Here is a 21,581-nt window from a genome sequence, read left to right as displayed (position 1 = left end):
AAGCTACAATATCTGTTTCGGCACCTCGCATTGATACATCTTTCTCTTTTTTACGGTGGTGATGTTCAGTACGCTCCTACTCGTCGCGTTCCGACACTAAAACGAATGTAATTAATTGCATGTATATCTGTCCTAGTAGCTGCTAACATTAAATTCTAGATACACAAACGGTGTAACGATCAGTCATCAGAATATGTCGATAAGAGCCTGTCACTTATTAATTCCAACGCTTTGCAATATCGGGTAGATCAATTTTCTTTTCTCATAAGGACAAGCGAAGCAAGCTCCAAAAATATCTACGATGAATGACAAGACTTTCTGTTAGCGGCACAAACGGATGAACCTATGAATGAATTCAGATTGTTTTACGACGTCTAGCCTGTTACGAACGCTGCTCATAGCCGTCTATAGTCCCGAGGAACATGGGATTATCCTATGTGGAGAGGAGATACTACCACGTCATATCATACCAGAGGAAGCGTATGATATTCTGAAAAGAAAATTGGCTGAATGCGACACTCCTCATACGACATTCAATACCGCTTTCGCTGAGGAGTTAGCTTACGTGAGTCCTATGACGCTGTATGACTTCTATAAGTGGCACCCAAATACGTGCATCCAATGAGAATTACAATAGGACACCGACGAAGATAAGTTGCTTTTGGCTCGAGGTATCCCCGCCGAAATAAATAGCACTCGCAAGAAGCATATAAAATTTTACAGTATATGCTTATTGTCCTGTGGTTGTCGTATGAAGAATGCAAATAGCATCTTTTTATCGACTTCCTGCTCATATTGATATAGATTTCGCGATATTTTTGATGCCAGGCTGCCTCTTCACCATTCCGAGACTCTATATGAGGATATGCTAGTTTTTCCATGTCTCCAAATTCCGGTCATGGCGATTGACAAGGATGCACGTATCCAGCTTTTCCCGGAGAGAAGTGTTTACAGGCTATGACGAAACAATTGTCGAATTGTCGAAGACCCAGCCATATTTACTTAGCAGATGGTGTAATCCGGTTCGAAGACTTCGAGTTGCTGTTGCCTCCTGGATATGGCATCGCTTGAGGAAATATCGCCTCTGGTGTCTCGGGCATGACATCTGGCGAGTGGAGAAGCTGGACCATTGCATTGTCGCCAGTGATGCTCAAAGTGCGGCTATCCACGGAGGACAGCGACAACTGGATGCTTTTTGTCAAGGCTGCCATTATTCTCTGCAATCCGTCCCTCACAATGATCGAAGCACACAAGGTGCGATACAGACCAAGGAGTTCAAAGACAATGGGCCCATGAGTTCCCCAAACATTCCCTCTAGACATGATGTAAATTTATTACACCCCTCTTGTTTGCAGAATAAATCCTATTATGAATCATATTCCATTCTGCTTCCCATTAATATCGAGAATATCTGTGGTACGCATATTGTTAAATTTTATCACAAATCCAAAGGGCGAGCAAGCATGAAAGAGAGACGGGTGTGAAAATCCTCCCTTGATCCATTGATCCCTTCCGATCATGGGCCATATAAATGGAGGCATCCGGTCTCCGCCAAGAGAACCAAGTTTTCGAGATAGCCGCTGCACAGATTATTAAAAGCTGCTCCATCCGATTGTTAATCAAAAGAACTCGATGAACCGCGACTGGCGAAGCTTCTTTGGTTTCAAGATACGATGCTGCTGCTGTTCACGCTGCTGTGGAAGCACATTTGTCTCAACCTCGACGAGCGTCTTGTCGTTATCGTAAACCTGCAATGTGCGTAGGGTGGGTGGAACAGCGTGCCGTGCCTTCGGCATGTGTAAGACGCACTCTGGCTGCTGCTGCTGTTGCTTGATAGGTGCCAGAACTGCTGGTGGCGGAGGAGGAGGAGGAACAGGAGGAGCAGCAGCAAGAGGGTGCAAGTGGTTTTAACTGAGACGAGTCCTCTTGTTGTGCTTTCTTCTTGTCCCTTTTACTCGAAAAGACTCGTTTTAGCATGCAGCGATATAGACAGAGATGTTCAAGTTGGTAGTAGAAAAAAAGAAGCAGTGTGACGGCATCTTTGGGACTCACACTTTTGTTCATTTGTTGTTGGTAGTGTAACCGGAACTTAATTGTGATTCGCAGTACACAATGTTGGCTCGGAAAGCTTGGCTCGTGGCATGCCATTGTTTTCATATTTACTTGTCTCCATCATATCCTTTTCATCTCTCGATCACTTTCTTCCACTCTAGACTCGCTGCTCAAAACATCTACCACCTTAAACAAACACACAATTATTTGCCAGAGCGGGCCACGAGCACCGTCATTTTTATGCACAGTTCTAGAATCGATAATGAAGAAAAGACAAAAGTTTTTGTTACAAGAGATTTGCTATATTTTACTGGCCGCCCATTTCCTTGGCGAGCTGTTCGGCACGCTTGATAACATCGTTGATGTCACCCTGCATGTAGAAAGCGGATTCGGGCAAGTGATCGTGCTTGCCGTCCAAGATTTCCTTGAAAGAGCGGATGGTGTCGGTCAACTTGACGAGACGACCTTCGTAGCCAGTGAAGACCTGGGCGACAGCGAAGGGCTGGGACAAGAAACGCTGGATCTTACGGGCACGTTCGACGACGAGTTTGTCTTCTTCAGACAATTCATCCATACCCAAAATGGCAATGATATCCTGCAAAGACTTGTAGTTCTGGAGGATCTGCTGGACACCAGTGGCGACAGCGTAGTGTTCCTCACCGACGATACGGGGATCCAAGATACGGGACTTGGAATCAAGAGGATCGACAGCGGGGTAGATACCCAATTCGGCAATGGAACGGGACAAAACAGTGGTGGCGTCCAAGTGAGCGAAAGTGGTAGCGGGGGCAGGATCAGTCAAGTCATCAGCAGGGACGTAGACAGCCTGGACGGAGGTAATGGAGCCGTTCTTGGTGGTGGTAATACGTTCTTGCATACCACCCATATCAGTGGACAAGGTAGGTTGGTAACCGACAGCGGAGGGGATACGACCCAAAAGGGCAGATACCTCAGAACCGGCCTGGGTGAAACGGAAAATGTTGTCAATGAAGAGCAACACATCCTGGCCTTCCTCGTCACGGAAGTATTCGGCAATGGTAAGACCGGTCAAAGCGACACGGGCACGAGCTCCTGGGGGTTCGTTCATCTGGCCGAAGACAAGAGCGCACTTGGAGTCGCCCTCCAACTTGATGACACCAGTGGCCATCATTTCGTGGTACAAGTCGTTACCCTCACGAGTACGCTCACCGACACCGCAGAAGATGGAGTAACCACCGTGGGCCTTGGCAATGTTGTTGATAAGTTCCTGAATCAAGACAGTCTTACCGACACCGGCACCACCGAAAAGACCAATTTTACCACCACGGGCATAGGGGGCAAGCAAGTCGACGACCTTGATACCGGTTTCCAAGATCTCGGGAGTGGGAGATTGGTCGACGAATTCGGGAGCATCAGCGTGGATGGGGCGGGAGGACTTGGCCTTGATGGGACCACGCTCGTCAATGGGCTCGCCAATGACGTTAATGATACGACCCAAAACTTCGCTGCCGACAGGGATGGTGATGGGGGCACCAGTGTCACGGACCTTCTGGCCACGGACAAGACCTAGAGAGCAAAATTAAGCACCTAGCAACCGACTAACTTTACATACAGAGAAAACATACCCTCAGTACCGTCCATAGCAATGGTACGGACAGTGTTTTCACCCAAGTGCTGAGCGACTTCGAGGACCAGACGACCACCAGCGTGATCCTCGACCTCCAAAGCGTTCAAAATGGCGGGCAAGTTCTCTTGTTCGAACTGAACGTCGACAACGGCACCGATGACCGAACTTTTAGCAAGTTAGCAACACGCTCTCTTGTACTGTTTTGTTCGTGAGTCAACTTACCGGATCTTACCAACGGAGGCAGCTTCGGTGGCGTAGGAGCGAGCTGTAACATTACACGTTAGAGACAGATTTGAAAAAAGGTATGAGAAAATGTTGGTCGAAACACATACCCTTGAAAGCAGCAGGCTTGACGGCAGCGCGAGCCAAGAGCTGTGCATTGGCCTTGTGGGCGCGAGCGGCATTACGCGATGCCGCGAGAATGCGAGGCAGGTACATGGTGGAGAGGGGAGAAAATTGTGTTGCGGGGGTTGGCCCTGTTCATCAGCCAAAAATTTGGCGATTGGCGACGTCACTGCGGTAAATTTTTTAAGCGTGGAGTGGCAGTCCTTGTTATTTGTTGCCCGTTTCAGCAGCGACGGCAGCAGCGGCGGGGAGGGAATGAGGGGAATGCAATGCTGCCTCTCTCGTTTAACTTGGTCTGGAAGAAATATGACATGTTAAACGCGTAGAAAACTGAAGATACGCGATAAGACATGATAAACTCTTCTCGAGGTGTCCTCCGGGTTTCGGCCAACTTGCTCCCTTCTTTTCAATGCATCAACCCAAAAAAGGAAAATAACGCTTGAAAGGGGAATAGGAGGAGGAGGAGGCGTTTTATCTTGCTGGCTGCATTTTTCTTTTCTTTACTGATTTTCCCTTTCCTCTTCTTTCTAGCACCCCAACACCACGATGGCCGAAAACAGGCCGTTGCTAAGCAATGCAGCGAAGAATAAGAAGAAAAACACGCGGATGATCCTCGCTGCAACAGGGTTGGCCGCGTTCAGCGCAACGACTCTCTATCTCGCGCGCCAGCTTCCTTCTTCGACAACCTTGTCAACCGCGGAACATGCCAACACTCAAGGATTCTGGGGAGGTAGCGGCAGCGACAACGTTGTTCCTCCCGGTATCTCGTATTCGTCGTTCCAGTACGGTCTTGAAAAATGCGCTGCGTCGGCGCTCGCGCCTGCACCGAAAGAAGCTGAGTACGACCCTGAACGGACGCGAAACCCACGCGCTCTCGCAAACTCGAGCGTGCTGATAAAGAACGGCCACATTTGGCTTGGCGACCGCTACGAGGACGGCGATGTCTTGATACAGGACGGCGTCATCCGCCAAATTGGACAAGGTTTGAGCGCGGCGGAAGGCATTAAGATCATTGACGCCGAGGGTCGGGTTGTGACACCTGGCATCGTCGATATGCACTCCCACATGACCGTTGAAAGTTTCCCTGGACTCGAGATGCTCTCGGATAACAATGAGATGACCACACCCAATACACCCTATGTAAGTTTTATTGAATCTACTCAAGTAGTCAAGAAGAAGAAAAAGAAGAAATCCAACTGCTGATGAAACAAAGGTCCGTGTCATCGATGCTCTTAACCCAAGCGATCCAGCACTCCGAGTCGTTGCTGGTGGAGGCGTCACAACATCTCTGATATTGCCCGGATCTGGCAACTTGATGGGCGGCGAAGCCGCTGTTATCAAGCTGCTACCTGTATCCACCGTCTCTGGCCGCGATATGCTCATCAGCCGCGGGGTGACTGACGAGGAAACCAAGTGGAGATACATGAAGATGGCGTGCGGTGAGAATCCCAAACGCTACTATGGTTCCCAAATAAGAATGCCAATGACTCGCAAGTATACATATATTTATCATTGTATATACCACGCTAACTTTACCTGATAGGTATGGGTGAGAACTATTTATTCAGACGATGGTTTGAGCAAGCACGAAGTTTAATGCGCGCTCAGGACGACTGGTGCGATGCCGCACTTAGAATTAACAAGACATTGCCAGAGAGCACTCCCGTTAATGAATTTACACGATTGACAGAAAGGTACCCGGAGGACCTGCAGCTGGAAAGTCTGGTTGCGCTCTTGCGCCATCAAGTGAAACTGAACGTCCACTGCTACCTGCCTCAAGACATTGAATCCATGGTCGAGCACTCGCTGGAATTTGATTTTGAGATTGCAGCGTTCCACCATGCCTTGAGTGCCTGGCGCGTGCCTCACGTACTCAAGCGAGCAAAGACAAATATTACTATCGCCACGTTTGCAGGTAATATCCCTCTACGATAGTTAATAATCCCCTTTTGCTCATGTCAAACGCTTCATAGATATGTGGGGATACAAGGTGTGTCTATGCAATTCAGGCTAATAATTGCTTCTTACAAATTATAAATGTATATTGTAGACAGAAGCTATGGAGGCAAATGTCAATGCGCCCAAAATCCTATCTGATGCCGGAATCCCTGTTGCTTTTAAGAGCGATCATCCGGTCCTGAATGCCGTAAGTAAAATCTCAAAAGGTTTCTTGGCAACGACTGTTGTTTTGCTCAGACCTGGAATGTCTACAGCAAGGCCTGATGCACGAAGCCCAAAAAGCTTACCACTATGGATTCGATGAGCATAAGGCCCTCGCTGCTGTGACTAGCGTGCCAGCTAAAGCCCTTGCTCTCGACCACCGTATCGGAAGGTACATTTACATTGACTGTCGACAATATGGAAAAAGTGCTAAACATTTGGATCTTATACAGTCTGAAACCCGGTATGGATGGAGATGTAGTCGTGTGGGAGCGCCATCCTCTTCGACTCGGCGCACGGCCTCGACACGTCATCATCGATGGCATCGAACTCGATTACGATCAACCATCGACCGCCACACCAGCCGACGAACGTAGTCGTCTTCCTCCCATTCCCGAGAGCAAACTGAAACTCGAAGATCACGGACTGAACAACCCGACTATCATGGAAGACGCATGCGCACCTGACGTCGACTCGTTTGTCCTGAAGAACGTCAGTCACATCTACATTGCTCCTGGCGAATCTGCCCAGGGATACGTTGTCGTTGAAAACGGCAAAGTTACGTGCATTGGAAACGACTGCGACCGCGACCACATTGAATGGCCTGCAGGTGCACCCGTGTTTGAAACCAACGGTGCTGTCGTTGCACCTGTAAAGTATTTAAAAAAAGAGGCTTTTTAATTGGATTGCGCTAAATGACGGTGGCAATTTGATAGGGAATTGTATCAGCAGGCTCGCCGATGGGCCTGGTCGAGATCTCGGGAGAGGAAGTCACCCAGGACGGTTACGTGAACCACGACATTGCAGACCCTGACCTGCCTGAAAAGATCACACGAGCTGTGGATGGATTGAAGTTCAGCGGTCTTCGTCTTCAAAAGGCATTTAAAGCTGGTAAGATCAAGTGACATTGTAGCAACAACGGATTGGACTGATGGACAATTGTATTCAGGCGTTACAACTGCAGTCTCCCAGCCTCTCGTTGACTACGACGGAGGACCACTTGCTGGTGTATCTGTTGCCTTCCGCACCGGTGTGGAAAACACAGGTACAGTATTTAAAAGAAGGAAAAGAGGAGCAAATCCATCTTACCATCAATCTAGTCCTTGACGACAAGGATGCAGTCATCAACTCGGAGGCAGCGCTGCATTTCCGCATTGCGCATCCAGGAAAATACACCGTTTCTCAGCAGATTGCTGCTATCCGCGACATTCTGGTAAAGAATTCCAAATCCAGAAACGTTTTCGGCAGGGCAGCGCAAGGCGAGATTCCCGTCGTGGTCGAGACAGACGACAAGGACGAGATTGCATCAATTATTCAGATCAAGCAGGACATTTTACCATCCACTAAGTTTGTTATCTTGGGAGGCAGCGAATCGTACCTGGTTGCGAGCCATCTTGCTCGCGTCGACATTCCAGTTATCTTGATGCCCGCTCGTTGTTACGCTGTTACCTGGCAATCTCGACACTGCCTCAACGGACCACCGATCACGCGAGACACGGCGCTGGATATCCTGCTACGCCGCGGTGTACGCGTCGGTCTCTCCAGCACAGATCTCGAGAACGGAGATGCACGCAACCTTATCTGGGAAGCAGGATGGAACTTAGCTCACAATGCAAACATGGATGACGAACAAGCGCTCGGTCTTGTCACATGGAATGTAGCACACATGTTTGGCCTGGATGCCACTGTGACTGTAGGAAAGCCTGCAAACTTTGTAGCGTACAATGGCAATCCATTCGAGTTTGGAACCAAAGTATTGATGGTGTATGACGGAGGTCACCGTGGACCTCTTTGCAATCCTGTACAGACGTAAATAGTTTTACTCTGTATAAATGTAATAAATATTAAATGATAAATATCTACGTATGCATTCCATGGAACGATTGAAATTCGCACCGATGCATTGTTGATCCGTACAGCCTCAAGACCACCTTGGCAAATAAGACGTGGATAATAATCAACATGTTTTCTTGGGGAGGGCGCTCTTGCAATGATGGCGATGAAATCATCGGTCGGCGAGGATCATCTGTGTAACCATGACAAATTCAGGTCCTGCCGCCTGGTCGGATAAGGAGAGAGAAGATCGAGGTTCTGCAGACGACTTCCTGCTGCGGCTATTAGTAGGGACGGGATCTTCTTTTTCTTTTTTCTTTCAACTCGTCCATGATGGCATACGAAACCGCAGTGCTCGGTCTAAGCGATGAGCTAGCCAGCACTCACATTTCAGACGATCGCAGCCGCAGCCGATCGTCTTCGGTCTCGTCTTCCGCTACAGCCATCGATCGCAACGATCAGCAGCATGATTACAAGGTCCCGATTGACCAGTCGACCGTTGCCAATGGCAGGAAAGCAACTAGCGACGATTTTGAACGCCTTTGCGTGCTAGGTCGTGGAGCGTTAGTACAACAGCGTTTATAAACAATTGGATAAATTTTGTATATGTTGACATATTTCTAGGTTTGGCAAAGTGTTTCTAGTGAGACACAAAAAGTCAGAATGTCTGTATGCAATGAAAGTATTGAAAAAAGCGTCGCTGGTGCTGCATGTGAACCATGTCAAGACGGAGCGACAGATATTGGAGCAGGTTCGACATCCATTCATTGTCCAGCTCTACTATGCCTTCCAGACAAAGGAAGAACTGCACATGATTCTCCAGTACGCCGTCGGTGGAGAACTGTTCCGATACATGAACCAGGAGGGCATGTTTGATGAACCGATGGCATCGTTCTACGCTGCAGAGCTTGTCCTGGCCTTGTCGCACCTGCACTCACTCGGTATTGTCTACCGCGATCTCAAGCCGGAAAACTGCTTGCTCGATTTGGATGGACATATCCTGCTGACAGATTTTGGACTGTCCAAGGTATCGCTTGACGGTAGAACAAACACCATCTGTGGCACACCGGAATTCATGGCGCCTGAAATCCTAGCTGGCTTGCACTACGACTATGCCGTCGATTGGTGGAGTCTCGGAGTCCTGATTTACGATATGCTTTCCGGAGCAGTAAGTAATAAAAGTTTTGACAATAGCGGCGGCGTGAAATCTGACTCGAATTTACGCAGCCTCCGTTCCGTGGTGATCGCGCCAAGGTGATCAATGCGGTTATGAAGAAAAAGGTGACCATGCCGTACTATTTCACGCCAGATGCCAAGGATCTGTTAAACAAGGCAAGTATGCGATCCCAGAGTGCAGAGTAGGAAAATAGGGACTTACAAATTCGTCATAAATGACAGCTTTTACGCAAGAATCCACATGTGCGTTTAGAAGAAGCCGGTATCCGCAGCCATCGATTCTTTAGAAAGATCGATTGGTCGGCGTTGGCGGAACGCAAGATACCTCCTCCACTCGTCCCTGTCGTGGCAAGTATTTCCTTGATACCGTGGTGTCTGCGATCTTTCTTGGCAACGACTAAATGTATATACATTTCTAAACTTGTAGACTAAACCCGAACTAGCCGAGGTAAATCTTTGCTAGATAACTATTTGATCTTCCACATCTTTGTTGTTAACACAGAGACGCGTATATTTGCCTTTTAGAACTTTGATCCGATGTTTACCGGACAACCACTGCTGAGCAGCACTACTGCCGCCTCATCAACGACCGACAACAACAACACCGCCACCACTACTCCTGCTACTATTCCGGACCACTTCCGCCATTTCAGCTACGTAGACATTTCCGTATACACCTAAAGTATCCCTTTACTCCCGCATGCACCTTTTTACATAGACTTTCCCGCCCGATAGATCATTCCTCTGCTATTTTGCATACATCCTCCATTACTTAATAGAACTTGTCATTTTCCCAAATTGGCTGTGTCGATGCGACTCGTTTTTATATTCCTTACATCTATTCAAGTGGGATAGAAATAACAGGCGTTGACAAAGTGGGGGGTGGGGGTAAAACCCTCTGCTTATTCTCACACTCAATTTGGTCTGTCCCATCATGCGAGGTCGACGACTGAGTTTTTGTTGTGTGGTTGCTTTTTGTTTGTTGCGACTACCCACCCCTCCTCATCCACTTATATTTCTCCTCGCTCCATTTTTTTCTCTTTCCTTTTTTTCTCTCTCTCTTCTCTATTTCTTCTGGTTTTCCTAACCCTTTCAACATGGCTACGTTCTCCAGAAACCTTTTCAGCGTGCTGGGTGAAGAGGAAACCGAGACCGACAAATTAGGTAACACCAAGCCAAAGGACAAGAAGGTGGACGAAACCACGCCTCGGTCAAAACGTGAGGCCGCGCGTAAACTTCACACACGAGTTGCCGGTAATGCTCTTTTACTTATTTTTCAGCTCGCGTTCATATTAACACGCACATCAAGTATCACCACCTTCTCGACGAGGTCGTGACCGAGGTGCCGAAGGCGGCGGCGGCGGCCGTGGTGGGTTCGGCGAGCGACAGCAGCAAGAATCTTCGGATAGCAGAGAGCCTCCGCCGGAAGACAAGCTTCCTCCACGACGAGGCCGCCAGTTCGATCGTCACAGCGGCACCGGCAGATTGTGAGTTGTTATATTTCCTTTTTTCCTACTATATTTGACTGAGTCCGAGACATTGAAAAATCTGTGTCTGTGACAATAGCGACAATGAAAAGAAGGTGAACCAAGGATGGGGACATCCCGGCCGAGCTGAGCAACTAGGGTATGCGGTTTTATGTATATTCACATTGAACATGTTGTTTATCTGATTGCTCTTGTAGAGCCCAGGACGGGTTCGCTCCGGAAGACCCAGGCGCCGGCGGTGACGCTGAGCAACCAGATTCGGGAGCTGCAACGCCGGCAGGTGTCGAGTACAAGACACTCGATGAGTACCTCGCCAGTCAACCCAACCTCGCTGACAAGTTCAAACTCACAAAGCGCGAGCCCAACGAAGGCGTCGATGAGTCCCAGTGGAAGAACGCCGTGCCTCTGCAGCGTGAGAAAGACGAGGACGTATACTTTAGCGGCAAGGTAAAACACTCTGCAGTCTAGCTAGTGTTTCAGAGCAACGACGATAGCTCATCCTTGCTTTCTCTAAAGGAAACGGGTGCCAAGCAACGCACAAAGAGCAAGAGGGAAAAAGTGTACTTGGAAATCGATCAGCCTCTACGCCGCACCGGTGGTGGTGGTGCTGGTCGTGGCGGCGGCCGACGCGGTGGTCGCGGAGGACGAGGTGGTTCAAATACACGAGGTGGCCGCGGACGTGGTGGCAGTGCTATCAACGTTGATGTCTCGGATGCCAATGCATTCCCAACCCTCGGCGCATCATAATCTTTCTCTTTCTCTCTTGACAACTTTATCTCTTTTATTTTTGATGAGTACAGAAAAAAAACCAGAAGGCCCAAGCTAAAGAGTTAAAATAAAAAGACGAAATGACAGCAATGCAAAACTTGTATTCCTTCTTCGCAGCCTACATGGACTAGATGTTGCGGTTAGAACTTTGGCATGTCCTAAACATGTCAAAAACATGCAGGAGAAGAGCGGTTGGTTGATCAGAATGTCAAGTTACATCACAAATCAGGTGAAGAAATTCAAATAATTGAACCATCATTTCAAGAACCAACTCTGAACTCTCCTTCTTCTGTAGTAGTAGAAACTTACCGATTGCGAGGAAAAGGAATGGAGGAAAGCCACAGTCGAGAAAACAAATTTTTATATCACGTTTTTGACACCGGTCCCAGCGGGGTTCACATTCAAGCCCAATGTCATTGTCGACTGCTACTACTACTTTTTCAGCCTGTCAAGTTTAACAAGGCCTATCTTTAAGATTGGTAAAAACTTGAGAAGACCTCACAATCGAAAATATATACGCATAGCAGTGCCGCGCTACTATCACCTTTGGCAAAAGTATCGTTCGCTGGCAAGGCAGGTTTTCGAGTATGTTTTTCTTACAATGCACCGTAAATGTGTATAATAATCTACGATGCAGTGAGAAAGGAGAAATGTCGATGGCCACGTGCTCCAGAGCACTGTATATGTACATCATCTGCCACAACATTACCCCGACAGGATCTCCTGGAACTGATAAAGCGAAAAATACGATATTTAATAGCTGGCGAGAGTACTCGAATGTTTGATTATGCCACAAACGAAGAAAAAGCCAAACTTCCAAAAGTATACAGCATCAAAATGATGTATTAGAAGCAGTTAACTGTACGAAACAGCAGGAACGCATTTATTGTTGCTGCTGGTGAGGCTGCTTCTTCTCATCAGGAATGTATTCTTGTCCAGCAACGTAAATGATTTCATCAGTGCTGACTTGCTCGTAAGCAGGGGGGGTTTGTTGCTGTTCTTGCTGCTTGACTTGCTGCTTGACTTGCAACAAATAGCTGCGGATAGCGAACGCAAAGTGGAGCTAAAAAAAGAAAATGATATAATGAGTTTTACAAGGTCTAATTAGGAAACTCTAAATAAGATTCCCTTACCTTGAGCAACATGTTGAAGGCCATGGCGATTGTCACAATCCATGCGCTAGTAAGGTACGCAGTCTCGCACGTTTCCATATCGATAGGTTCATCGGGCGTCGACTCGGAAACAATTTCTTTGCAGATTTCATTGTTGAGGCCAAAGAACATGACTGCGCTGGCAACCGCAAAGACCGTATGCAACGCCAAGTCGACAAAGTAGTAGCTCGAAAATAGACTGAGATATTTCACATTGTGTTTGAGCACGCCGATAGCACCAACGACGCACGCCAGCGCAGACAAGTACGAGTACAAGGTCAAGCCGAAAACAGCGCCGTTGTCAGAATCGTCGAATTCCTCGGCGTGCGCAGAAAGCAACAGCGCTCCGTTAAAGTGTGTGATTGCGCCAAGAGCTGCGAGGAAAAGAGTCGCCGTCCTATTCAGTGCTGGTTAATATAAGTTTGAAAACCAACATGACACTGATCGTTCTCACCGAAGACTAATGCAGAAGCAGCATTTGTTCATCATGATGAATCGACTGTGGGAAGAAGAAAAAGAAAGACTTTAGAGAGTAGAGTTGGAGTTTGGAAGCGGGGTCATGCGAGTTTCATTCTCAGCTCTCTCTCTTTGTTGGTTTGCTCATCATGGAAACACTGGAACACCGCAATAACCGTGATTGAACAACTTGCTTAAAAAATCAGTCAAAAGCCTAACAACTCTAGCACCCTTATTGATACAATCAACCCTACCAGCGGGGATGTAACCACAAGCACGACCTTCCATTATTAATCAAGGTATCTTGAATATGCATGGTGTGTTGACGATTTAGAGCCCTGCAAAGAACAGGATTGTACCAGCCATCTCCAAGCGGCGCAAACAAAGTACTAAAAGTACTCTTGTTGTGCTTACAGGTACTGATGATACAGAGGGTAGATATGAATATATCCCTTTTACAGAGCAATTTCGATCAATCTGGCGCACCAAGCATTTTTAACTACCAGTACTAACGCTCCGTTCAGTCTTCATAGACCGACATGGATAGTAGTATTAGCTTTGCCGTTGTTAAGCATCAAAAAGGGAAGCAGGATCTTTGCGGCGACACATCCGCACGGACCATTACTGATGAGAAATACATTATTACGGAGTTGATTGTGACGTTCCACCGCGTTCATTTTGGTTTTCAATCCCTCCTTCTCTCTGTCTTGCAAGCCGGGGTCGACGATAGAAGTTTTTTTTCCCATTTACTACAACACATTTGCATGCCATGAGCCAAGCAGTTCGCTTCGACCTTGCGCGGTATCCAACCAAGGAGACCATAAGAATGATGACCTCGCTGCTGGAGAAGGTGACGGCGGCGAATGATCGGCTCCACCCCACGGCCTCGAGTCCGGGCGATCCAGCACCGAGACGGTCTCGTAGCCTTTCTCATCCTTCGCCGTACACATGTTTCCACGCTCGCTCCATTCCCAGTATATCCATTCACGCATATCTCTCACGAATCCTCAAATATTGTCCATGCGCAAACGAGTGTTTTTTGGCACTGCTTGTATATTTTGACCGACTGTCCAAACCCACCGCTTCTCGGCAACCCCTTCGCATCGATTCATTTAATATCCACCGTCTGTTGATTGCCGGCATAATGGTTGCCAGCAAACTGTTCTCTGATGTCTTTTTCACTAATACCCGATACGCCAAAGTAAGTTACATTGCATAATACTCTCCCTGAAATGGCTTGGTAATCCTCATATATCCATCTATGTGTAGGTTGGCGGGTTACCCGTTTCTGAACTTAATCTTCTTGAGGTTGAATTCTTAGCCTTGAATGACTATTCACTGTTTGTAACTGTTGACGAGCTACAACATTACGGTGATCAATTACTTCTGCATTGGCTGCGAGAACAGGAAGGATACGTGGACACACGAGCACCATCGCGGCAATTGGCTAATGCACCGGATCAAGAGCAGCAGCATCAAGCTATGGAAGAACATCAAGTGGATGAACAGATAAACAACCGAGTAACAAAGGCTGCGCGGCAGCTATCGATTGACCATGGCGATAAAAGGAACGAAGAGCACCATCGACCGACCAAGAAGGCCAGCTTCTCAAAAGACGAGCCTAAGCAGCACTTGCCCACACCTCCAGGATCATCATCCCCATCACACAATACGTCTTCTACCTCTTCCTCCTCTGCTGCTTCGCAAAATCAAAGTCATTCCCGCCCGCGCAGTTTATCGTCTCACAATGTACCTTCCCGCTACGAATTCTATTCAACCATGTCATAAATTTATACGCGGAGAAAGATGGCTGGTCTGTCTTGACTTTTTTATCGCTATACTTTATTTATTTATTATGACTACTACTCAATGAGTTTGTATTTTGGATATTTTGGTTCCCACATGAAGTCGCGAACGAGGGATTCCACATCTGTTGTATGGTTGATTCTGGCTTCACCGGACTCGAGAGCTTTTTTGGCAACTGCGGTCGCAACGAGCATGCTGACTTTGCGCGCATCATCGATATCCGGTAGCAAACTCTGTGTAATATCCTTGGCCTGCGCGGCAGATGAACATTCGCTGATAGCAGAGACCCCGGCAAATATCATCTCGTCCGTGCAGTGTTTGGCGCGACTCACAATGCATCCAAGCCCGATACCAGGAAAAGCGAACGAGTTGTTGCATTCCGCGACTTGGTACTTTTTGCCATTTACTTCTACTGGATCAAAGGGGGAGCCCGTGGTTATGATCGCTTTGCCTTTGGTCTACATTATCCCGCTGTTAAGCAATGGATTTGCAATAAACCTGAGTGTTCAATCGATTACCCAGCGTAGAATGTGATCGGGCGTGGCCTCGTGAAGCCACGTGGGATTGGATAACGGAAAGATCATCGGCGTCTCACAGTGGTCAGCCATGGTAGTCACCACCTCCTCTGTGAAAGCACCTGGTACAGTCGAGCAGCCAATGAGGATGGTTGGCTTGACCTTTTTCACCACATCAAGTAACTGTGGGACACCATCTATATCATCCCAGCAAGACTCGCCGCGACGCACGTAAAGCTCCTGCTGTTCCGAAAATCTATATTGATCGCTGCTTACTTTATCGCAGAGCAATCCAGGGCGATCCAAGCACCAGAACCGCTTAGCAGCTTCTTCCTTGCTCAACCCTGCCTCGTGCTCCATGTAGCTTCTCAACTGGTCTGCTATGCCAATACCGGCGGTTCCGGAACCAAAGATAACCACACGCTGATCTTGAACTTTGTCGGCTGTCAACTTTAAGCCAGCCATTATGCAAGCCAGCGTGATAGCACCGGTTCCTTGGACGTCGTCGTTGAAAGTAGCCATTTGGGTCTTGTATTTGGTAAGCAAGCGGCGTGCATTGTCGACACCGAAATCCTCCCAGTGCAAGAACGCGTTCGGGAAATGTTTTTGGACTATCTGCACAAAGTGATCCACAAACTCGTCGTATTCTTGCCCACGTAGACGCTTGTGCCGCCATCCAAGATACAACGGATCGTCAAGCAAGTTTTGGTTGTTTGTGCCCACATCCAGCACGACAGGCAGCACACGTCCGGGGTTGACGCCGGCCATGGCTGTGTACAGCACGAGCTTGGCAACCGAAATGGCAATGCCTCCAACGCCCTGGTCGCCGATACCCAGAATTTCCTCGCTATCGGTGACAACAATCAGATCAACGTCGGCTGGCTTGATACTGCATTGCACTGAAGCTTCCAGCATCACATTCTCCAGACTGTCCTTCTCCGGATAGTTGAGATAGACACCTCTCCTTCAAGAATTGTATGTAAGAAGTTCATAGTAGCTAACACTCTGACTCAATCGAAACTCACGACCTGTGAAACACATGAGAGTAACTACAAGTATGTACAGCGTGTGACACATTGATCGTTGTTAACATCGACGTCAGTCAAACAGAGCGTTTCTTCGCCACGTACCTCGAGATATAGTCGCCTTCCGTAGGTGTATAGATTATCGGAAGCAGTTCCTTTAAATTTTTGGCAATAAAGTTGTAGAAAAGCGTCTCATTTTGATCATGGATATCTAATTACATACAAGGACATTGTAAGTTATCCATCGAAACGGGCGGGCAAATTATATCGTCACGTACTCTGCATGAAAGCATTCTTGATGATAGGTCTTTGCAACACATCGTACTGCTCCTTGAGACGCGCTGTCTGTTCGTCGAGACTATTGACTTGGTATGGCAGCAGGCTGGCTATTCGAAACGTGTCTCGCTCTTCCTTGGTGTACGCGGTACCCTTGTTTAGCAGCGGATGGCTCAAGATAATTTGGCCGGATAGCGTCGTCTCAACCGTTGACGGTGTGCCGGGTTTATCACCGTATGTATGCGTCTTTATACGCTTGGAGGGATGAATAGGACTATCCTTGATGGGAGACTTTACTGTGGAACTCATGAAGCGGCGGAACAACAAGTGATGGCGAAAACGCATGAAAAAGAGCAAGATGAAAAGTCTGTTTCGGCGGGCACTGACCCCTTTTTATCCGTTTTGATCCTCGACAATAAAGCTCAGGCAGGCCCTTGCAAATGACCCCGCAGCCCTTGACCACCCTCAAAGAGGCATTCCCGAATCTTGACGAAGACGTTATCGACGATGTGCTTGTCTCTACTCACAATGACATGGACGCTGCGTTTGATGTACTCCTGACATTATCTTCCGATCAACCGTCGCAGCGACCTCCAACGCCACCGAGACCTTGTCCGGTCCGTATTTCTTTTATCAATTGAAAAAACGTTACCGTTTGCTAATACGTCAACGCTAGACTACTTGTTCTTCTTCCACAACAGCCTCCTCTAACCGTCGCCACCTCCGGACCCGAAGCTCAGAATGCACAAACGTGAGTTGTATTGATATCAATACCACTCGTAAAGTATCGACCGCTTATGACAAGAATGTAGCCGTTCATCAACAACAACACTACAACTTCGCGTATCCAATGCTATCGACCTACTGTCACCAATGACCTTACAAATGTAAGCTAGTTACGATTTTTCATTTGCTCGGCAAGGCCTTATGCCAAGCTTTGTGTCACCACAGCCATTTTTGCAAGCGACAAAGCAAGAGTGCCGCAATGCAAGGCAGGAGCTGGCGCAGTGGCGCCAAGAGTTAGCTCAGGCGAGTCGCAGAAGACACTCCGATCACCGTAGACCACGACCGTCAACGTCCTCGATCTCCCTGAACAGTGAGTAGCAATATTTATATCCGGATCAATTGCCCTAGAAAGGTTAATTTGATACATGCACTGTAGGTCAGTACTCTTCAATGGTTCCACAAGAATGGAGATGTAAGGGTATTGTTGCAGAAATGGATGGTGATATTCATGGCTCACTCAAATGTTATCTGTAGACTGGAAAAATGCCACCTCCTCATTGTATCAAAAGCTTGCCTCCAGCACAGTACGGTAGGGATATATACGCAACGCGATCCTCGAAAAAGAAGAACAAGAATACCAACTTATCCTTTAGAGTTGACATGCCTGCAACTCGAACCGACCCTTCATCTCGAATTTCCGGACCGAACTCGTTAGCTCCACCCCCACCTCATACGTTGCGACCAACTTCCAGTGACTCGGCACTACCTACACAGGGTCAAGATTCCAGACAACAACAACAACAACAGCAGCAGCAGCGGGAAACGCCAGCACCGCAGCTACCACCGCGTGGTGATCGAAACCGGCCGTTACCGCCCATTCCTCGGGTCCCTGTACCTTCAGCAGACGCAGTGCCGGGGAGAGCAGGCAGCACAAACCCGTTTGATCAGAATGGCTCGAACGACGAAGAAGACGTGCCTCCACCAGCTTACGAAACTCATCAATTTGATGCCTACGTTGATCCACAGGATGCAGATCGTGTCATACAAGAACATCAACAACGACAGCTATTTTCAGCTTCGTCCTCTTCATAACCATGCTCCACCATCACCACCGCCTATACATCCTCCTTCTCACTCGCTGCTAGTATATTGAAATTATGGCTGTAAGCTTTTTTCACATGGCACATCTTTCTATCTGCTTTAAATTTTGCCAAGGATAAGGACAATCGCCCAATGTTGTGGCACAAACCCAACTTTCAAAAAAAAAGTTTATTGTTTTTCTTCATGCATAATACACTTGAGTCACTTGATTGTTATCATCGACAAACACGTTCAAGCGACCGGGAAGATAATCTCTTGTCATTGGCATGCCTGGAGTTACTACCCGATTACCGGGAGGCAAGCTTGATTTTGGAAACTACACGTACAGCAACGTCGTCGTGTCAAAGCCGTTCATACGAGATATACTGTGTAAACTTCTGTTGTACCTGCTGTTCGCTGCTTTGGGCAGATTCTTCACCTGCCACGAGCGTTTTGCCCACGAGCTTGGCGCGCCACTCTTCTACGTCGTCTTGTGGTTCGAAAAGAAATTCTGTCATTATGAAAGACTGCGCGGTAGATATAGAGCAAGCAAAAACGAAAAATAGGGAAAAGGAAGATTGCGCAAACAGTGTATGCATGCTTATATTTATTGTAATTAGATTGCGCTAACTCGCATTTGGTGTCACACAGACACCACCGGGAAAGAGGGATCGTGACACTCGCAACGCCAGCTGGCCCGTCCCACACCCAGGCTTAGTTTCCATGAATGTTTTGATCCCCGGCAGACGAGATCAGCAAAACGACGACGAGCATGGGCTGATCACGCAGCAGCGCAGCACGGACTCGGAGGCTCTTATTCCTCTCAGGAAAGCGATCAACTTGCTCCTGCGTATTCAACAATCTTCTCAGAAACGATCGCACCGAGATCCTTCCGGTAACGAAAATATCTAGACCTACGCGTCCGTCAACAACGTGTACTGACGATCGACGTGTATATATGTATATATGAAAAGATCCTGTTGCGCGAGCGCAAGCGTCTCTGCAAGCTGCTGACCCGAACGACGTGTATTCCTTGCTACGCGAACGGTTCCTGCACAGAGACGAGGCCGCGTTCTCGCTGGCGAAACAAATAGATGAACACCAGCCTGCAGCGTTCATGGACCTGCTTGAGCAAGAATTGTCCATCTGGGATGATAAACGGCGTCAGCTAGCTGCATTGCTGGTATTGCATCATTTGAGGAAAAGCACGGGCAAAGAAGCCATCGTTGCGACAAAGTACAGTCAAGAGCATCAACAGCCAACATTGATTGCCTGCGCAGCTTGCGATGTGATAACAGCCTCAACTTTATCGGAAAAGGCACATGTAGAAACTGTGCTGGGTATCCTGGAAAGATGGAGAAAAACACAACAACAGCAAAAGATGGATCCGATCGAGCAAGCTGGGTGGCAGCAACTGCATACTACTTTTATGCAGTCTGAGGATAACGACTGGCGACTGATCCTGCCATGGCTGCAAACCAAATACGTCTTGTCGACAAAACCATTATCGCCGAAACGTCGGGCTGCCATTCTGGAAACTCGGTGCTCAAAATGGATGAAGCTTGCAGTGTTTGCTGTATTGAAGAAAGGGAATTGGGTTGGTGAGGAGATCGAGCGGCAGCTTTTGGATGAATGCTTGCAGAAGAACGGCGACGCTTCTTCCTCCTCGAATGGGCATCCATTGCTAGCTCAAATGATGCTTTGTGCGCCGAACCTGTTTGACGGCAGCAGGGACATCAGCAGAGACTTGGTATACCAGTTAGTGCAGCAAGCATTGCTGCAAGATGATGAAAAATACCCAGATTCAGTGATAGCATACATGCTACAGCAACCAGCCGATGCAATGCGAGCTCTAGTGCAAGGAATTCAACAGGACAACAAGAAAAGTTTTGAACTCACAGGTGCGCTCGTACGAAACGCTGCTTCTAGTCTTACACGAGACAAGATTGGATCTGCGTTTGCAGAACAGCTCCTCCCGCTGGTCGCGCGGTCTCATAGCGCGTGCGAAGCCTTGATTACCTGCATGGATATTATCGGTACGTGAATAGAATAAGCCTAGACTCAGTAGCTGTTAAGACTTAATGATGTATAGATCTTCCGGCGCTCACTTTAAGGTTAATGGCGATGACGAATACCACTGATCCGCGGGCTGGCAGCGTGTGCAAAGGACTCATCGCCAAGGCATTGCTTTCCAAGCGCTGGGCAGATGGTTATGGCCTGTTAATATTCATTGATATGGTCCGGGATTTCAAGCATGCGCGGCAGTTCACTTCAGATTGCAAGGTGACAAACATCAAGTCACCAAGCCAGTTGATGGATAGCATGAAGAAGGCAGAAAAAGAAGAGCAGCATTGTCTCAGTGTTCAGCAAGTATTTGAACTATCGATGGGACTACTTTCCACAGTACATTTGTGGAGCATGAAGGTAAGAAAAAGTTCAATCAAACAGATTTTAGTCGGAAATCTTGAACCGTTTTCAATAGGCACCCAGAGAAGCGATCGAGAATGGATTGAGGCAGTTGGTCATCAAGACATACGCAGCACCGTCCGACGATACCTTTTTAACAGCATGGCATTATCTCAGTCCTGCTTTCGCGAAGCACTCCAGCGAAATTTGGTCTGTGCTGCAAGCTGTGAGCAAACTTTTGCGCGAACAACCACGGCCTCGGACGACACAAGACGAGAGCCTAGTATACGCTCGCGTGTCACCACTGTTGATTCTAAAGTCGATACCGGAGACGTGCTTCGCGGATGTAAGGCTATATCACACCGTGACGGGATGGACGGACGATGGATTGCAGTTTGCAGAGTCCGATATTAAATGGACAAGGGAGCCGTTCGAGCATCAAGATACAAGCCGGATCTTGTTTGAAGAATTACTGGCTCGGTAAGTTTATTGTTGTCATTGTTGTCTTGAAAACAACGAAAACTTATTTGTTGTGGTCACAGGGTGCAACACCGCGTTGAGTACGACGTTGTCCGCCAACTGGCGCAGGAAATGTTGAAGAAGATCTTTGTTCTCGCTGCTGCATGACATCATCGCTGAGCGCCAAAATCAGAGCCGCTGCCCACCGCTGGCAGCAACAGGGTTTTGTTGTTGTTGCTAGATACCCTCTTTTT

The 21,581-nt window shown here is 47.9% G+C and overlaps 13 protein-coding genes across 13 annotated transcripts; 7 read left to right on the top strand and 6 right to left on the bottom strand.

Moving 5' to 3' along the window:
- Positions 1-998: 998 nt before the first annotated feature.
- VTP01DRAFT_3808 (uncharacterized protein) lies at positions 999-1,322 on the bottom strand (the record flags this gene model as incomplete). Its single annotated transcript, XM_069382420.1, has 1 exon — positions 999-1,322. One exon carries the CDS (start codon positions 1,320-1,322, stop codon positions 999-1,001), a length of 324 nt encoding a protein of 107 aa, XP_069236134.1.
- Positions 1,323-1,619: 297 nt separating this feature from the next.
- VTP01DRAFT_3807 (uncharacterized protein) lies at positions 1,620-1,977 on the bottom strand (the record flags this gene model as incomplete). Its single annotated transcript, XM_069382419.1, has 2 exons — positions 1,620-1,748; positions 1,810-1,977. 2 exons carry the CDS (start codon positions 1,975-1,977, stop codon positions 1,620-1,622), a joined length of 297 nt encoding a protein of 98 aa, XP_069236133.1.
- Positions 1,978-2,359: 382 nt separating this feature from the next.
- Positions 2,360-4,096, bottom strand: VTP01DRAFT_3806 (uncharacterized protein; the record flags this gene model as incomplete). The annotated part of the gene is made up of 4 exons (XM_069382418.1): positions 2,360-3,597; positions 3,657-3,823; positions 3,881-3,923; positions 3,991-4,096. The coding sequence occupies 4 exons, from the start codon at positions 4,094-4,096 to the stop codon at positions 2,360-2,362; spliced, it is 1,554 nt and encodes a 517-aa protein (XP_069236132.1).
- A 453-nt stretch (positions 4,097-4,549) lies between these two features.
- VTP01DRAFT_3805 (uncharacterized protein) lies at positions 4,550-7,976 on the top strand (the record flags this gene model as incomplete). Its single annotated transcript, XM_069382417.1, has 10 exons — positions 4,550-5,143; positions 5,217-5,493; positions 5,547-5,918; positions 5,977-5,993; positions 6,054-6,149; positions 6,217-6,335; positions 6,397-6,814; positions 6,880-7,054; positions 7,113-7,208; positions 7,264-7,976. 10 exons carry the CDS (start codon positions 4,550-4,552, stop codon positions 7,974-7,976), a joined length of 2,877 nt encoding a protein of 958 aa, XP_069236131.1.
- A 350-nt stretch (positions 7,977-8,326) lies between these two features.
- VTP01DRAFT_3804 (uncharacterized protein) lies at positions 8,327-9,853 on the top strand (the record flags this gene model as incomplete). The annotated part of the gene is made up of 6 exons (XM_069382416.1): positions 8,327-8,559; positions 8,621-9,164; positions 9,224-9,328; positions 9,395-9,520; positions 9,600-9,620; positions 9,698-9,853. The coding sequence occupies 6 exons, from the start codon at positions 8,327-8,329 to the stop codon at positions 9,851-9,853; spliced, it is 1,185 nt and encodes a 394-aa protein (XP_069236130.1).
- A 416-nt stretch (positions 9,854-10,269) lies between these two features.
- Positions 10,270-11,406, top strand: VTP01DRAFT_3803 (uncharacterized protein; the record flags this gene model as incomplete). Its single annotated transcript, XM_069382415.1, has 5 exons — positions 10,270-10,426; positions 10,482-10,659; positions 10,739-10,798; positions 10,857-11,106; positions 11,176-11,406. 5 exons carry the CDS (start codon positions 10,270-10,272, stop codon positions 11,404-11,406), a joined length of 876 nt encoding a protein of 291 aa, XP_069236129.1.
- Positions 11,407-12,039: 633 nt separating this feature from the next.
- VTP01DRAFT_3802 (uncharacterized protein) lies at positions 12,040-12,276 on the top strand (the record flags this gene model as incomplete). Its single annotated transcript, XM_069382414.1, has 1 exon — positions 12,040-12,276. The coding sequence occupies one exon, from the start codon at positions 12,040-12,042 to the stop codon at positions 12,274-12,276; it is 237 nt and encodes a 78-aa protein (XP_069236128.1).
- Positions 12,277-12,310: 34 nt separating this feature from the next.
- Positions 12,311-13,067, bottom strand: VTP01DRAFT_3801 (uncharacterized protein; the record flags this gene model as incomplete). The annotated part of the gene is made up of 3 exons (XM_069382413.1): positions 12,311-12,490; positions 12,561-12,975; positions 13,033-13,067. 3 exons carry the CDS (start codon positions 13,065-13,067, stop codon positions 12,311-12,313), a joined length of 630 nt encoding a protein of 209 aa, XP_069236127.1.
- A 736-nt stretch (positions 13,068-13,803) lies between these two features.
- Positions 13,804-14,822, top strand: VTP01DRAFT_3800 (uncharacterized protein; the record flags this gene model as incomplete). The annotated part of the gene is made up of 2 exons (XM_069382412.1): positions 13,804-14,235; positions 14,304-14,822. The coding sequence occupies 2 exons, from the start codon at positions 13,804-13,806 to the stop codon at positions 14,820-14,822; spliced, it is 951 nt and encodes a 316-aa protein (XP_069236126.1).
- Positions 14,823-14,896: 74 nt separating this feature from the next.
- VTP01DRAFT_3799 (uncharacterized protein) lies at positions 14,897-16,965 on the bottom strand (the record flags this gene model as incomplete). Its single annotated transcript, XM_069382409.1, has 5 exons — positions 14,897-15,298; positions 15,359-16,319; positions 16,381-16,404; positions 16,486-16,591; positions 16,659-16,965. 5 exons carry the CDS (start codon positions 16,963-16,965, stop codon positions 14,897-14,899), a joined length of 1,800 nt encoding a protein of 599 aa, XP_069236125.1.
- A 131-nt stretch (positions 16,966-17,096) lies between these two features.
- Positions 17,097-18,474, top strand: VTP01DRAFT_3798 (uncharacterized protein; the record flags this gene model as incomplete). Its single annotated transcript, XM_069382408.1, has 7 exons — positions 17,097-17,273; positions 17,333-17,407; positions 17,469-17,543; positions 17,608-17,752; positions 17,819-17,854; positions 17,917-17,971; positions 18,036-18,474. The coding sequence occupies 7 exons, from the start codon at positions 17,097-17,099 to the stop codon at positions 18,472-18,474; spliced, it is 1,002 nt and encodes a 333-aa protein (XP_069236124.1).
- A 190-nt stretch (positions 18,475-18,664) lies between these two features.
- VTP01DRAFT_3797 (uncharacterized protein) lies at positions 18,665-18,980 on the bottom strand (the record flags this gene model as incomplete). The annotated part of the gene is made up of 2 exons (XM_069382407.1): positions 18,665-18,799; positions 18,870-18,980. 2 exons carry the CDS (start codon positions 18,978-18,980, stop codon positions 18,665-18,667), a joined length of 246 nt encoding a protein of 81 aa, XP_069236123.1.
- Positions 18,981-19,185: 205 nt separating this feature from the next.
- Positions 19,186-21,495, top strand: VTP01DRAFT_3796 (uncharacterized protein; the record flags this gene model as incomplete). The annotated part of the gene is made up of 5 exons (XM_069382406.1): positions 19,186-19,357; positions 19,437-20,498; positions 20,555-20,886; positions 20,945-21,348; positions 21,411-21,495. The coding sequence occupies 5 exons, from the start codon at positions 19,186-19,188 to the stop codon at positions 21,493-21,495; spliced, it is 2,055 nt and encodes a 684-aa protein (XP_069236122.1).
- Positions 21,496-21,581: the final 86 nt, after the last annotated feature.

This window comes from Rhizomucor pusillus (genome assembly GCF_041956525.1).
Source record: "Rhizomucor pusillus strain CBS 183.67 unplaced genomic scaffold VTP01scaffold_18, whole genome shotgun sequence".
NCBI lineage: Eukaryota > Fungi > Mucoromycota > Mucoromycetes > Mucorales > Lichtheimiaceae > Rhizomucor > Rhizomucor pusillus.
The sequence above is the reverse complement of the archived record's forward strand: the minus strand, read 5'-3'. Positions and strand labels throughout refer to the sequence as shown.